At 57.5% G+C, this 15766-nt stretch overlaps 1 protein-coding gene across 3 annotated transcripts in view; it reads right to left on the reverse strand.

The window, feature by feature from the left end:
- Nucleotides 1–15107, reverse strand: part of GFRA2 (GDNF family receptor alpha 2) — a gene marked incomplete at its 5' end in the record, with an annotated part of 96438 nt that extends 81331 nt beyond the window's left edge. Inside the window, 3 exons of one of the 3 annotated variants that reach the window (XM_081237588.1) lie at nucleotides 3428–3511; nucleotides 9355–9669; nucleotides 14996–15107. In XM_081237588.1, coding sequence (XP_081093714.1) covers nucleotides 3428–3511; nucleotides 9355–9669; nucleotides 14996–15035 — 439 coding nt within the window. The remainder of the gene's footprint in view (nucleotides 1–3427; nucleotides 3512–9354; nucleotides 9670–14995) is intronic. The other 2 variants (XM_081237589.1, XM_081237590.1) reach the window with 2 other exon arrangements.
- Nucleotides 15108–15766: the final 659 nt, after the last annotated feature.

The following is a 15766-nucleotide window of genomic DNA, read 5'->3' on the forward strand; positions in this document are numbered from 1 at the left end:
CAGACAGTAGCAACTCGGCCCCAAAGATACAAGAGCACCCTTCTCCAAGTCCCTGGGCCCCGACTGGGGGTAGTGTGACCTAGAGGGGCCTCCATGGCCCACACCACAGCCTTTCCACACAGAGATGGCGGGGGGGACATCATAGAGCCACAGGTAAGTGTGTAGAAGTGGGGAGGGACTCCATACAATCCTGCAGGACAGATTGCTATCGTCCTGGAGCATCAGTGCAGGACCTGGGGTCCCCCAGACCAGGCTTTCCCAGGCAGCGAGCCACATGGGTGATACATGTGCCCAGATACTGACCCCTCAGCCCGCAGGGCAGCCAGGCAAGGGCCTGTGACCACCTGAGCTCCAAGCTGGTCTGCTCTTCCTAGATACCAAACAACACGGCCGCTGTCTGTGCGCCTCGATGGGGAAAAGGCTGCTCTAAGCTCACCTCTTCCTTCTTCAGAAAAGAAGTGTAAGGTCTGGAGCAGGGAAGTGACCTGCCCAAGCCTATCAGCTCATCTGTGGCAGAGAATGAGCTGGAATCAGGGTCCCGGCTCCCCATCCAGCCTTCTTTCAGCTGCGTGCTCCCCACCATGGCCCACTTGGTTTCTTGGTGGCTGGGCCAGGGCTTCCCCACCCAGCTATGTACCAGAGTTTCCTCAGATAGAGCCACCCATGCAGCAACTCGAGGGCTGCTCTGGGTGGAGTGGGGTCAGCAGGGGCAATGAGAGGGAGCCTTGCTCTCACTGTGGGGAGTGGTCCCCAGAGCCCAGGGATCTATGGTCATGTGGGGCCCAGTCCCATCCGAGCAGCAGGTAAAGGATGCTGATTCAGTGAGCTGCAGACCAGTAATCTCCTCGCTTGTCTTGTCAACATCCTTGTCCCACAGAGTGTCAAGTCCATTACGGAAAGATTTTCTGCCAGGAAGATACTTAGTGTCAGTCCAGGAAGCAGCAGGGGCCTGAGCTCAGGTGCGGACCTCTGACCTTCAACCTTCAGGGGGCAAGCCAAAGCCATTTCTTCACTGGAGGTAAACCCAGTGGCTCCCGCCCAGGCAGTAGCACCTGAGCTCATGGTAGGGTGGGAAATGGGTATGTCAGGCCGCTGGGGTTTCCCCATCACAGCATCCACGCGCAAACCATCTCCTCAATCGGCTGGAGCCCCCAGCACTGTCTCAAAAGGAGTGGCCCAAAACTAATCAGGAAATGTGAGAATCAGAATGTCTGTGCCAGGAGGGGCCTCAGTCAGTCAGTCACCCAGTTCAGCCCTGTGGGATGGGCAAGGCTTATCACTGCGTCATCACAGTGCCACAAGCAGAGGCAGGATGGGAACCTCGGCCATCACCCCACTGTGGGGTATGATGATGAGAGCCCAGGGCAGGCCACTCAATGCACAGACCATCTTTGAAGTCACCATTCCATCCACCACTAACCCTGCCCACCACCAGGGCCCAAGGGTATGTCCAGATGGTCACCCTTTGGCCAGTGCCTCCCTTCTCATGGGGCCCAGGATTTCTCCCACCAGTACATGTGTATCATCCTATCTCAATCCCTGAAAGCATGCTTTCTCAATGGGAGAGGAAGGTATCACCCCCAAGGGAGCAAAAACGGGCTCCTGGGTAGGCTAAAAAAAAGTAGATATTACAATGGTTTGTGGCCCTCCAAAACTCAACCCTATCTGACAAAATTTTAATACTTGGCATTTACTATGGACTAAATTGTGTCCCCTCCCCAAACTCATATGCTGAAGTTCTAAACCCCCAATGTGACTGTATTTGAAGATAGGGCTTTTAGGAGGTAATTAAGGTTAAATCAGGTCATAAGGGTGGGGCCATAATCCAGTAGGACTGGTGTCCTTATAAGAAGAGGAAGAGACCTTTCTCTCTCTCTCTCCCTCTCTCTCTCTCTCTCTCTCTCCACCCCCTCTCTCTTCTCTCTCTTCTATCTCCCCACTCCAATCCCCCACTTCCTTCCCACCCATTCCCATCCCTACCCTGTGAGGACACAGTGAGAAGGCTGATGTCTGCAAACCAGGAAGAGAGCCCTCACCAGAAACCAAACCTTCCAGACCTTGATCTTGGACTTCCAGCCTCCAGAACTGTGAGATAATAGACTCTGTCGTTTAAGCCATCCAGTCTATGGTATTTTGTTATTGCAGCCCAAGCAGACTAAGACAGTATTTCTCTAGTTAGAGAGAATTAACTTTTCTCCTTAGAGGGGCAACAAAGAAAACAAAGAAAATGTTTGAGAACCATTGTTCTAGAGAGTCCTTCATTTGAAAGGGCTTAGGGTCTCACTGGAGAATCTTTCATTTCACAGTCTAGAGTACTTCTTCTCAACTGGCAGCGACTGTGCCCCAGGGGACATTTGGCAGTATCTGGAGACACACTGCATTGTCACAACTTGGGGGACTGCTACTAGTGTCCAGTAGGTAGAGGCCAGGGATGCTGCTAAACATCTTACAGTGCACAAGACGGCTCCTGCCACGGAGAGAATTACCCAGGTCAATGTCAATAATGTTGCTGTTGAGAAACCCTGGCTTAGAGCAAAAGAAACTTCGGAAGGTTTTACATATTGCCACAAAGTGCCTGGAAGCCTGAGGTCTGGGGCCCGTGAGCAAGCCCACCCTGGCCCCCTTTAAGCAGCACTGGTGTCTCCAGGAAGCTCATCCCAGCCCCAAGAGTTCCCAAAACTGGAAGGTCCTCCCTAGTGCCCGAGCAGGGGCAGGCTGCCCTGGGTCACCCAAAGGCCAGAGGGAACAAGACCAAGAAGAAAGAAGGAAAAAACTCACTGGGCTCCTATACACAGACCAGAGCAAGCAAAGCTAGAGCTCATATGGGTCTTCTCACTCCCCAGGCAGGCCAAGGCGGGAGTGGCCAGAGAGCAGAGGCTTTCCTCAGCGGGATTCAAGAAGCAGAACCCCCAGGGGAGAGGGGGATTTCAGAGCAGAATGGACGATGATGATGATAGGAATGCCGACAACCACGGCTAACGGCTCCCACGCACTCAGCAGCATGCTGAGCCCTGGACAGCCATTGGTTCACTCTGACCTCATGACCATCCAACGAGGTAGGTACTCTCCCCTCTGCACCAGAGAGGAAACTGAGGCATAGAGAGGTCAAGTAACTTGCCCAAAGTAGAACAGCTGGAAAGGACCCAGCCAGGCAGGACAGGTGACGAAATGGGAGAGCAATACCACGTTTCAGATTCAAGATCTCCTGCACGGCAAGCTCATTCTAGGCAATTCCCGTAAATGCTTTATGCCACACACAACCTTTTGGGTGGGTGTTACGGTTCCCTCTTTACAGATGAAGACCCCAGGCTCAGAGGCGTTCAGGGGCCTGCTGGCGAGCGGACACCTGAGCCAAGCCCTGAGGCCTGATCCACCACCCATGGGGACTGGAGCAGGTCTGGCGAGGCCCCAGCATGAGCCCACTCACCTGAGAAGATTGAAGCAAGCCTGAAGATGTCCGAGAGGCGGGCGGTCACTGGCTCGTAGGGTGAGGCTTCATAAAACTCCTCACCTAGAAGAGAGAACCGTGTCAGGCCCAGGCTCACATCCTGCCCAAAGTGCTGCACAGGGCAGGTTAGGAATGAAATGCTGCACATTTCACATGAGAAAGGTACTTCTCTCCAACCAGAGCAGGTCAGAACTGCCCAATACATCTCCCTCATGACCTCTCTGCATGTCCTGGCCTCTTCTAAGGACTTCCGAATGCTTCTGGAAAGAAGGCACAGGGGAGCTGGAACCCTGTGGAAGGCCAGGTACAAATCCCAGGATCTGAAGCCAAAGGACCCTCCTCCTACAACTTCCTCATTTCACAGGGGAGGGCTCTGAGGTGGCCCAGAGAGGCGAAGCAACCTGCCTGAGATCACACAGCTACTCACGGCAGAGCTTGAGCTGGACTCCAGCCTCACACCAGCATTCTCTCCCATCACAGCAGGCTGGCTCTGCCCAGACTTAAGGGGATAGGTTTTCCCCTTTGCTTCCCACCATGCCACCAGGAGAATCTGACTGGCTGAAGGTCCGCTGGTGGAGGCCTGACTGCGGCTCCTGTCTGCCTGACTCCCGACCCGTCTTCCCCTCCACCTGCTGCTTCTCAGCCCTCTCCTCCAGGCTCCGGGGTGCACCAGAGGCTCAGGGAACAGAAAAGCAAGCGAGTGACAGGAGATAAATGACACAAAGCTGCCCTGGAGACCCACCACCACCTCAGCGGGACTCCAGCCTCCTCTGCCAATGCCTCGGCAGCAAAGGAAATATCCTCTTGAGACATGACGGCGAGGAGAAATCAATGGATAATCACTCAGACTGTGTGTGTGTGTGTTGAGTGGGCGGGGGAGACAGATGATGACCACAGCCTCACACACTGATTTCCCGTCCACCCGGGGCCCAGTGCCACGGGCAAGTACCCCCGCCTAAAGAGGAGCACGTGGGGCAGCGCCCCTGGGGGCCACCTGCGGGAAGGAGCCGGCCTCCAGAAGAGGAGCCTTGGAATCTGCCTGCAAGGGGCTCGTTCAGCCAGGCCCCCAACGTCACCCACAGGCTAGCCCTCAGGGCTTAACCAGCCCTCCGCTGGGCCACGGACCAGGCATCTGTCTGCTATGCCAGGCAGACCCCCCAGAGAAAGGTACAGACCCCCAGAGGACGTGGAGGAAGGGCATGCCCCCTGGAGAAGCAGCCCCACCCTTCACTGTACCTCACAGGAGCACCTTAGGCCCTGCCACACCCAGCACACAGGGCACCTTCCGCACAGGGGGTGCCCACTGGTACCGGCCAACGGACCTAATCCAAAGGTTAGTCTTTCCTTCGGGCCTGTCTCCAATCCCACCTACCCCCGGGGCATGCAGGGTCATCGCAGGCCTGCATGATCTCAGCATCCTCCACTCTACCCACCGGCACAGGAGAAACTCCCTGTGGTGGGGTTACCAGCCATGCTATCTGCTGCAGCCAAACAACACCAGAGTTTAGGAAGCACTTTTGTACTAAAGATGATGTTGTGTTGTGCTGCCTTCGTGCCAGCACTATTAGAAGTGCTTTAGATGTACTAACTCATTTAATCCTCTTAATTTCTCTAGGGGGTAGGCACTATTATTCTCCCTATTTTACTGATAAGGAACTGGGGCACAGAGACACTGAGGTACTTGCTTGAGGTCACACAGCTGGTAAGTGGCAGAGCCTGGTTTCAAACCCAGGAAGTTGGCTCCAGAGTCCAAGTTCTTAACCATTATGAATACTGTCTCCAAAAATAAAAAGTGTTATTGAAACCAAATTGTTCTTCAACAAGTACTACTGTTGCTTAACTTTTCACAGAGCAGTCTTCTGTGGGCTGGACTGCTCCCCCAGAGCAGGGTCTGTCTGTCCCTATAGCATCTGGCATAGCACCGTGCCTGGGTATGGCTAGGCTAGTACGATTGACTAGGAGGGGACAGGGGATGGATCTCTGGGGGAAAAGAGCCTCTTCCATGACCGGGTGGGAGGGGCCCGTCCTATTTAACTCAACTTCCATCTCCTGGTCCTGCAGCCGAATTCACCAGCGGGAAATCCGAGACCTGCCTGGCAGCCAGACTGAAGCCAAATCCAGGATGTCAGATTCCAGGGCCACGACCTGGGAGATGACAAGTAGGAGCAGCCTCGGCACTTCACGTTTGCAGGACTAGGATGACCCTGAACTTCAGCATCACCTTTGGGGAAGGCAAGAAGCCTGGTCCCCTGTGCAGCCAACAGTGACAGCCCCACCGTGTAAATACTGGTGGTTACGGGGGTGGTGATGGCAGAGAGGAAGCCGTGCTCAAGGCCACAGCTCTCCCCCAGGGCAGTGGAAAGGGGTCTGGATAAGGAGTCGGGGGCCTGGTCCCACCAGCTGCTTGCTGTGTGCCCTGGGAAGCCCCCGACTCGCCTCCCTGCATCTCAGCTTCCCCGCCAGAATGATCTCGAGGCCCTTTGCGGTTGGGACTGTCCAGGAGCTCGGCAGAGGCCACAGTCCTGCCACCGCCAGCTCTGCCCACACACTGAGAGCCTCAGTCTGCACGGCGAGCTCAGCCTCAGGTAGAGGCAGAAGGTGGAGCCGAGTTTCCGGGAAATCACAGCAGGAGAAGCCAGAAGCTAAGTGCAAACCCACATGGGTCTCTCCTCTCCGTGATCCCATCACTCCGGCCCAAGCCAGGTTATTAAGAGTCTTAAGGAATAGGGAGGGTGTGCCTGTAGCCTCCCCGGGAGACCACTCAGCCCACACCAGGAATAGCCCCCTCTCAGGAAGATCCTGTCCCTCAGAGGAACACCACCTGCTGTTAAAAGGCCTCTGGGTTCCTCTGGTCAGCCCTGGACCGAAACCACCTCTGGCCCCAAGACCCAGGGGGAGGGGACTGTGCAGTCTGCAAGGGGTGGGGGGCAGGGTTCTGAGGAAGGAGAAAAGTAGGGGTCTGCCTTTTTAGAGTGGGACCAGGGGAAGGGTCCCCCAGCCTGTACACACCAGCACAGGGACCACGGCTTCCCCAGTGCCTTCACCCTCTGAAGCACACAGTAGGTGCTTAACAGATATTTGTTGAGTAAATGAACCAACAAACCATCTCAAGCCTTGGAACGGGGAGAGTTTACAGTCAGGCCCTCCTGGGCTGAAAGGGCCTTGAAGACACAGCAGAAGGCAGCATAAAATGCACATTATGCTCCTTCTTGTCATCAAACGGCCTCATCATCCTGGCTCCGAGCAAGGTCCCTGGAGTCTTGATGCGGTGATGCCCACAGAGCCAGTCCCATGGGAAGGTTCTCAGGCGGCCCACCCAACTCTCCAGCCGGCAGCTCTTCCATCCCTTTCCTGTCCATTCTGCACCCACAGCAAGCCCACCCACCTTCCGCCCAGTCTCCCTCGGGTGGAAACTGAAGGCTGTCGGAAAGAAAGCAAGACCCTAAACAACCCAGCTGGCTGAATCGGGGCCTTTAATGTTCTGGGCACAGAGTCAGCCCATGTGGCAGGCGGGGACACAGCTCCTTGTCTCACGGAGAACAGAGGGCCCGTCTCTGTGGCCGGCCCCCTCTCTTTGCTAACTTCTAGTTCTAGGACTCCAGCATTGCTAGCAACGGAAGAAGTGACTGCCCGATTCATGAGCAATTCCTTTGTTACCAGTGGTGGTAATGCTATTAATAATTCCATGCCCGCTTATTCCTATTTTCAGGGCACATTTGAACCCTCGGGGCCACTGCTCAGGAACCTCTTGATATCCAGGCCCCATCCCTGGGCCCAGTTTTCTCCTCCCCCTCCAGCAGCTGGAGGTGGGGCTGCCCCTCAGATCCTAGGCTGACGCCTCCCCTCCCCCAGGGGCACAGATCCCCAGAGCACCCCTCTCTCTTCTTCACCTCAGCCTCTCCATCGCTACTATCCTACCTTAGAATTTAAACTGCTCGACTCTCTCACATCTTTAAAAAAAAAAAAAAAAAAAAAAGTCAGCCTTTGTTCTTCTCCCATCTTCACACCAAACTTCAAGAAGTTGGCCACACTCATCATTCCCCTCTCCCCGGCTCCCAGGCACCCCCTAAGCAGGCTTCTGCTCCCAGCAGCCACCTAAGGCGCTCACCCCAAGGGCATCAGGGACCCTTTCCGCCCCTCTCCTGCTGGGCCTGAAGTCTTAGAGGCTGGTGACCCTCCTTCCTCTGAGAGTGAGCCCCTCCCGAGGTACCCTACTGTTCTCCTTACCTCACCCCCAGAGCCTCCTTAGTCATCTTTGCAGCCCATCTTTAAATGGCAGTGGTCCTGGGAGCTCTGTCCCTGACCTCCTCCCAATGTGACTGCACCCACTCCCTCGGCCCCAGTTACCACCTGCAGTCTGCTGGCGACTTCTAAATCCCTATGTCCAGTAGCCCTTCCTCACGTGCCCCCCAGCCCTGCGTGCCCAGCTGTCTGTAGGGCGGGGCCGATGAGAGGCCCACACCCCAGAACAAATTCACATCGCCCAGCCCTCCCGCCACTCACTACCTTCACTGTGATCAGCCACATCACCCACCCAGCTGTGCAAGACCGAAAACTGGGGGCCCCCTGACCCCTCTGACCCTTCACCAAGACCTGTGGATTCTACCTCCTGGACGGCTCTTAGATCCGTCTTTCCTGCCACTGTCCTCATTCAGCCACCATCATTCCTGGCCTGTAGCACAGCAGTGGCCTCCGAACAGTCGCTCCAATCTACTCTGTTCATTGGAACCACGTGAACTTTGTCCTGAAGCACATATCCATCGTGTAAAACCTTCCAAGGGATCCGTACCCCTCCCATCTCTCCTCCCCCATCCCCACTTCCACCCGCCTCTACCACACTGAGTTACCCGCAGGTCTGTAAGCGAGTTCCACTAACCTGAGTTACCCGCAGGCCTTTGCCCAAGCTCTCCCTCCACCTCCCATACTCCCCCCATACACCTTCACCAGGTAACTGCAGCTCGTTCTTGAATCTCAGCTTGGAGGCTGCCTCTTCCAGGAAGGCGCTTTAGATTTTGTAAGAAGGGGTTTGATGCCCCTGCTCGGTGCTGCCGCAGCACCCAGTGCCTTCCACTCACATCACCAAATGACAGATAACTAACTGTCACCAAATAACTTCTCTGCATCCCCCCCCCCGACCATGAGCTCCACGAAGGCAGAGGCTGCCTCAGCTGTTCTCAACTGTTCCCACAATGCCTAGCAGCCGGTAAACTCTCAACAAACAGTTGCTGAATTAATAAGTGAATGCCTGACCCCGGTGGCCAGCAAATCCTCCACGCCCCAGTCTGGAGGGGGAGGAAATGTGGGAAGGTGGCTGTCCGGGGAAAGGCTTACAGGTTCTGCCTTGGGCCTTGGAGGCGGGCTTGCCCAGGGCTGTGGGACCTGCCGCCCACACGCCGCTCAGAGCTCTGTTGAAGGTGCCTAGGCCAGGCCCGGGGTCAGGAAGCCACCTCAAGGGCAGGCCTCCTGGGAGCAGGAAGGCAGGAGGGGGGCAGCGGGGAGCGTCAAGGGCTGGTTTGGTCTCGTGCAGACCTCACAGCTCCGCCTTCACGCCGCCTACCCCTCCCCACTCCTCTGTTCTCACCTGTCCATCCACCTGGGCACCCTCGCCTCACCTTCTCTCGTCCCCACTGCACACGGCCGTCCAACCAGCCCCGGTTCACCTCCCCTGCCACCACCCCACCGTCTCTCCTCCCCACCTCCTCCTTCGTCTCTCTCTCCGACAACAGCTGCCCTCCTAGGCTGGGCAGCTACCTCCTCGGGGTTCTAGGCTCCCTGGCAGGTGGAGAGAGAGAGAGAGCTGTGGCCACTCTGCCCCGTTACCAAGCCCTCCCGCTGAACCTGGGCCCCAGGAGGCCCTCCCGTCACCCCATCCCCAGCGTGCCTCCCACTGAGGCGGGCGGACGTACCCTCGGTCAGCCCCAGGTGGATGCTCCAGTAGACCTGCAAGCACTGCAGCTCCTTCTTCATGCCCCGCTTGCAGCGGCAGTCGTACAGCGGGCTCTCCTGCAGCACCTCCAGGGCCGCCTGGCACTCCTTGTTGGCCAGCATGGTGTTGCGGTCCCGGCCGGCCAGGCACTGGCGCAGCGTGCGGTAGCGGGAGCTGCAGTTGGATTCGGCCGCGCACAGCTCATTGGCCCGGACACAGTCCACTGGGGGGCGCCAGCCGTGGAGCTCAGGGCCCTGCGGGGAGGAGGGGCTGGCCAAAGAGCGGAGGGTCTCGTCTGGGTGGTGGGGAGGGAAGACAAGCACGAATGAGGGCCGCAGTCTCCGACCCCAGAGGCAGGCCTGGGGGCTTGGGCCCTTCTGGGAAAGTCACACCCATTCTACTCGGCACAGCAAGGCCGACTCAAGGCTGCCTTCCCCAACAGACAGCAGGTCGGAGGAAGGGCTGCTAAAGCGTCCCAGGAGTCCACCACCTCTCCTCAGACCCAAAGGAGAAAAGCTGCCCTCTGCCCTGGTCCTACCAGACTCTCTTCTGGTTCCACTCCGTGGCCCTGGGCCCAGGAGCACAGAAAAGCCGGAGGCCCCAGCAAGACCACAGACAGTCTAAGATGCCAGGAGTTGGCGGCTGCAGGGCCTCCTGGGGTGGGCCGAGGGGGCATCTCACTTCCAGAGCACCCAGACCTCCTCCCAGCAACCTCGAGTCCAGCCAGAGGTCCATCCAAGACACCAGACTAAACCTTGAAAGCAGCAGCAGGTGCTTTAACTCTCACAGCCTCTTAGAGGCCAGAGTCAGCCCCTGCATTCTACCCTGGGGAAACTGAGGCCCAAAGAAGGGAGATGAAAACTCGAGGTCACACGCAGGCCGAAAAGACCCCTTTAACCCCCCCAGTCTATCCATTCTGAGTCCCCAGACTTCCCGAGGAGACAGGGAGAGACAAGCATGACCCCTTGGTCTGAGCCCAGATGGAGGCGCTCCTCCAGGGGGGGCTCAGCCCTCCACACCTCCCTGTCCCACAGTGCAGCCAGAGACAGGAAACGTCCCCTGCGGACAAGTTCCACCCCAGACCCCGCCAAAGTAAGTGCTGCAGACCCAGGAACTCCATCCCACCACACCCCCCACCCACACACACCTCCCTCTCTCTCTCTCCATCGGGCTGTCTCTCTCCCTTTCTCTCCCCTATTTCTTTCTCTCTTTCTTTCGTCTCCTCCCCACCCTCCCCTGAAACCCTCTCCCCTCTGTCTCCCCTTTTTTCTCTTCTTTCCAGAAGCCAAATAACAAGTCAATTGCAAGCTGACCCTGGCCTCACACACAGTCCCTCGCCTCCCCAGTGATGAACAAGCAGGAATCAGTCCACCCTCCTCATCCACGGCCTCAAGGGTCCAAACCCACGGTCCTCGGAAGGGAAGAGGTCAAGGAAGGAGATTCGGAGGGGAAGGGCAGGGAAAGAAAGGGCCGCTTGGTCCTTTCAAAAGCAAGTTCCCGGGCTTCCCTGGTGGCGCAGTGGTTGGGAGTCCGCCTGCCGATGCAGGGGACACGGGTTCGTGCCCCGGTCCGGGAGGATCCCACATGCCGCGGAGCGGCTGGGCCCGTGAGCCATGGCCGCTGAGCCTGCGCGTCCGTCCGGAGCCTGTGCTCTGCAGCGGGAGAGGCCACAACAGTGAGAGGCCCGCATACCCGCCCCCCCCCCCAAAAAAAAAGCAAGCTCCCAAAACGGCTTCCTCTGGACACAGACCTCCTCCCGGTCTCCCGGTCCTCTCCAAGCCCCTCACTCAGATCCTGCCCCACAGAAAACCATACCATGGCCCAAAGCCAACACTGGCTTTTCCAAGACCCGAGGAGTGATCTGGGGGGGGGCTTCCTCCACTCCATCCTGCCCCAAAACATAAAAAGATCCTAGGGAGAAGTCCCCCACCCACCCCCACCCCCCGTCCCCAACCCCACAGAATCCCCTCCATCTCTACCCAGAACTGCCACTTCTCACTCCTTTCCCCAGGGAGGCCCTGCTCAGGGGCAGCTACCACGGGGAGACAGCGACACCTAGAGGCAGAGTGCTGCACCGCGAGCCTGTCACTCCTGACTGAGTGCCGAGGGGAAAGGAATCAAGGAATGGGCTCCTGGAGCGCCAGGCCTACCCCACTAGGAGAGCAAGGGGTGGGCCTGGGTTGGAGAAGCCCTCAGGGTCCAGAGCAAAAGACTTGCCTTCTCCTCCTGACCACACCTCTGCCTCAGGACAGGAGGAGCTGAAGGCTGTGGCCAGGCTGAGACAAGACCATTGAAGAAACCAGCATGGAATGTGGTCATGGACAGTGGGGCATCTGCCCAGGTGTGGGTGGAGAAGTGTCCTCCGACCGAGCCCAGGAAGCAGCTTTACTGCCCGGCTTCAGCAAATTCCTGGGTCTCTGAGCAGGACTCAGCTGTATCTGGGCCACCCAGGAGCAGCTGTGTTGACCCAGCCTCACTGGTACCTGCTGCCCCACCTAGCCAGCCAGGTAGCCAGCCTGCTGGAGCCTCAAGACCGGCCCAGCCCTGGGCCTTCCACTGACTCCGCTCACCCCAGCATCCCAGCAGGCATTTCCCCTTCCCCATTGGCATCACCTGAGGCTGCACTGTCAGCGGTAAAATGAGAAAGGGGCATCCTACCCAGCCTTAAAGGTCAGGACCTTAGCCTAGCGAACTGGGGCAATAAGGAGACTTCCTCCCTGCCCTACAGGTGAGGTCTAGAGCCCCAAGGGATGATCCTTATAGAATCCTGGGCTTCCCTCATCCTGCCAGCTCCCAGGCAGGGAGATGCTCTGTAGGAGGGCCCGTTCATCTTCCGACCAAACTCCCTGACTCTTCTAGTCGGAGTCATGACCCCCAGAACCAATCAAGCCCAGCCAGAGAAAGAAGTCATGGCAACTCGGTGCCTTTGACCAAGAATTCTAGGAGCATAAATGTTGGAAGGTATCCTGGTGATGTTTCCAAATTCCAGATCAGGAGAAAACTCAGATCCCTCAAGGAAAGCAAAGACATATAGAAGAGCTTTTAAAGACACAGAAGGACTGAGAAACCACACAGAACTACAGCCACCCTCGTGCATCAAATGCCCCACAAGAGCTAGAATGCCAGTGAGAGGTGGGCCCTCTGACCAGTCCCGATCCCCACCCCCATCTCATTTTCTCCCTGAGCTTGTCAACACTGGAGGTCAGGCAGGCTGGGCCAGAAAGGCCTCTCCAGCCCCAGACCTCACTAGAACCTTGGGAGGGGCACACCAAAGGCCCCTGCTCCTAGGAACATGCTTCACTCTACCTCCCCCCACTGAAAATGCCCACCACCTCTCAAGCTCCAGACAAGCCTCTCCCCCAAGTGGAATTTCCAACGAACTCCCAACTATGGGTTCCTTGCCAGGAAAGGGCCCTGGGGCTGAAATGTCCTTAGCACCAACCTATCCCTTGTTCTCGACTGGCCTAACCCAGAGCCTTTCAATGTCCTGTGGTCACTCAGTTAACCCCACACCCCAGCTTTGGAAAGGGGCTTCTCATAGGAAGAGAACTGAAAGGCTGTGACCAAAGAGGATACCGACAGCACCCTGCTCTCAACTCCCCACACACTAGAGTCACAGACACCTGGGAGGACATCTCTGAACAGGCCCCCTACACATGCACAGGAGAACAGTCTCTCCTCAGGCTACTCAGCTGGGACAAGCCTGCCTGCAGCCTGTGGGGGGCTGGGCCTGGAGGTGACTGACAGGCTGGCACTGCTCTCCTCCACTGGGGGACGGAGACCTCAGAAGGTGCCCACATCTGGAAGACCTGCCGGCCCAGGGTGTGTGCAGCTCAGGAGCAAGCAATCTGGCTGCTTTTCCTGAAATACAATTTTCTTTTCTTCTTAGCCCTGCTCATTCTTGGCCCCAAAAAGCTGCGTTTTTTAACCAGCAGTAGGAGAAAAGGTCAGGTTTTGTAATAGCCCCTTCAGAGAGAGAGCGTTGCTGGGAAAGGCCACAGGAGCACAGTAGGCCAGGAGCACCGACCCAGCCTCCTCCCTCAGCCCCTCCCACCCCGAGAAAGCTGCCTGGAGAAAAGCCACCTCTGGCTCGGGAGGTCGGACAGTGAAGGCCACACCCTAGAGCTCGGCCTGGCCCCCTGGGGAACTCATGCCTGTGGGAGGGGGAAGAGGAGGGAACCGGCAAAGGGCCCAGGCACCAACCAACATCGATGGGACTGGAAGCCCCCGTCCTAGGCAGGACACTTCTTAGACACCCCCCACAAGTGTTTCCGGGATCAGCACCTACGTGCCCAGGCCTTCCCCTCTCCCTTCCTCCAGGAGGGAAAGGGTGCCCTCGTGACCCATCTGGGCAATCTGGCTCACCGCTGGCTTCACAGCAGCCCAGGGTGGCAGGAGCAGCACCCACAATGAAGCAGATGTGTGCTCCTTCAGAGCGCGCACTCACACACGCACACACACACACACACACACACACACACACCGTTAGCCTGCTCCCTCTCTGGAGCACCTACTGGGGCAGCAGCCTTGCCTGGGACTCCTGGTTAGCACACAGCCTTGCAAAACCCACTTTTCCTCACCTCCACCCCCAAGAAGGCTCCCTCTATACCCCTGTTTCCCAAGATTTTGTGTAGCATAAAAAGGGGACGAGGAGTTGGTAATTCGGGGTGCGAAAGTCACTGCCGGGGTTCAGGGGCACCAGGCAGCCCCTGCTCGCTGCCCTTGGGGGAGTGGGCTTACAGAATGAGCAGTGGTCTTTGTTCAGTCCAGGATTCTCCCCTCACCCCTCTCCTTCTTCACCCAAGGAAGCAAACTTTGGCCTCCCTCCCATCTCTTCCCACCAGCCATGGGGTCCCCTGCCCCAGAGGTGGCAAAGGGAAGGCACTGAACAGCGGCTAGAAACACTCCACTCCCGCCCACCCACCTGGCTCGGGTCTGGGCGCGAGGGAGGGCAAACGGTGGGGAGAAACTTGAAAAGTGTTCCAGGGAGTGGAGCCGCTAGGAAGGGATTCAGAGAGTGGGAAGCGGGGTGCATTTTCCAGAGGTTGATTGGCAGGTGGGGGATGGCTGCCAGGGCTGCCCCCACAGATGTCCAACCGGGAGCTCCTGGAGAAACCCATGCCCTCTATCACGATCGACTCAGGGAGCCGCCGGGAAAGGTGCGACTGGCATGATTTTCCTTTCCACGACACTGAGCCTCTCCCCTCCCTTCTCTCTTCCAGATCAAGAGTTGGATTTTTTTTTTCCTTAAGTTGCCGCAATTTGAACCCATTATTTTGAGGGAAATGAGCGCTACCACTGCGTGTGAGTGAGCGAGTGTGTGTCTGCGTGCGTGTGCGCGGGGATGCTCTGGGTGTTCTAAGTCTCCTTGCCAATCCCCCGCGTAACCAGCCAGCCGCGGCTCCCGTCCCTCCGCCCGCATCCTCGCCGCCGGCCCTGCCCGGTTCCTCTACGCCCGGGCCCGGCTCGCCCCGCCGCGCGCTCTCCCCGCCTCTCCGTCCCCCTCCAGAGCCCCGCTCGCCCCCCGCGTTCACGGCTGCTCGCCAGCGCTCGAACGCACTGCCCGCGCAGCCCCCGAGGCTCCGGCGGACACGCTGCCCTCGCCACCCGCAGATACTCACCTAAAAAGAAGAAGAGGCAGAAGGCGTTTGCCAAGATCATGTTAAATAAATCCCACAGTTTTTTGTTTTTCTTTCTCCCTTGGATTAAAAAATAACAACAACAACAATAATAATAATAATAGCCAAGCAGTGATAATCAGCCCCAAATCCAATGCGGAGATCCCAGCTAGTCCACCCGATGAAGATCCTGAGTCCTGCGATGCTCGCCCCTGGCTGGAGGGGGTAGTGGAATGGAGGGCGGCGGGCGGCCTCTCGACGCCCCCTTTGCCCACTAAAATCAAATATACACGTATTCGGATGTGTGTCTGCTTTCCAAGCCCACAGCCGGTCCTCAGGTCTGCCCTCCCCTCAGCTCATCCGGAAAGGCGCGAGTCCCCACGGGTCCGATTCCCCTGCGCTTCCCAGGAGGGGACTGGGGAGGTGGGGGAGAAGCGATCTGAGAGCGAAGGGCTGGAAGGAAGCGGCGAGGGTGGGGGTCAGAATAAAGCGCAAATAAGAAAGAAATCCACCGACGGGTGTAAGCGCCTAGGAACAAACCAGCGGGAGCTTCGAGGACCAGAGACCGGAGTCGCTTCTTTCGCACAAGACGACGGAATGATTTTTTAAAATCTTCTCCCGCTAACCCTTGCTCGTGTCACTTTTTTCTAATGTAATTCCAGCGACCGTGTGTCTCTGCGTGCGTGTGTCTTTCTCTCTCCTCTCCCTCCCTCTCCTCTCCCCGGCTCTCGCTCTTTTTGCTCCCGCTCTCTCCGGCTCTCCCTCGCTCTCCTC

Source organism: Mesoplodon bidens, assembly GCF_964165515.1.
Source record: "Mesoplodon bidens genome assembly, chromosome: 6".
NCBI lineage: Eukaryota > Metazoa > Chordata > Mammalia > Artiodactyla > Ziphiidae > Mesoplodon > Mesoplodon bidens.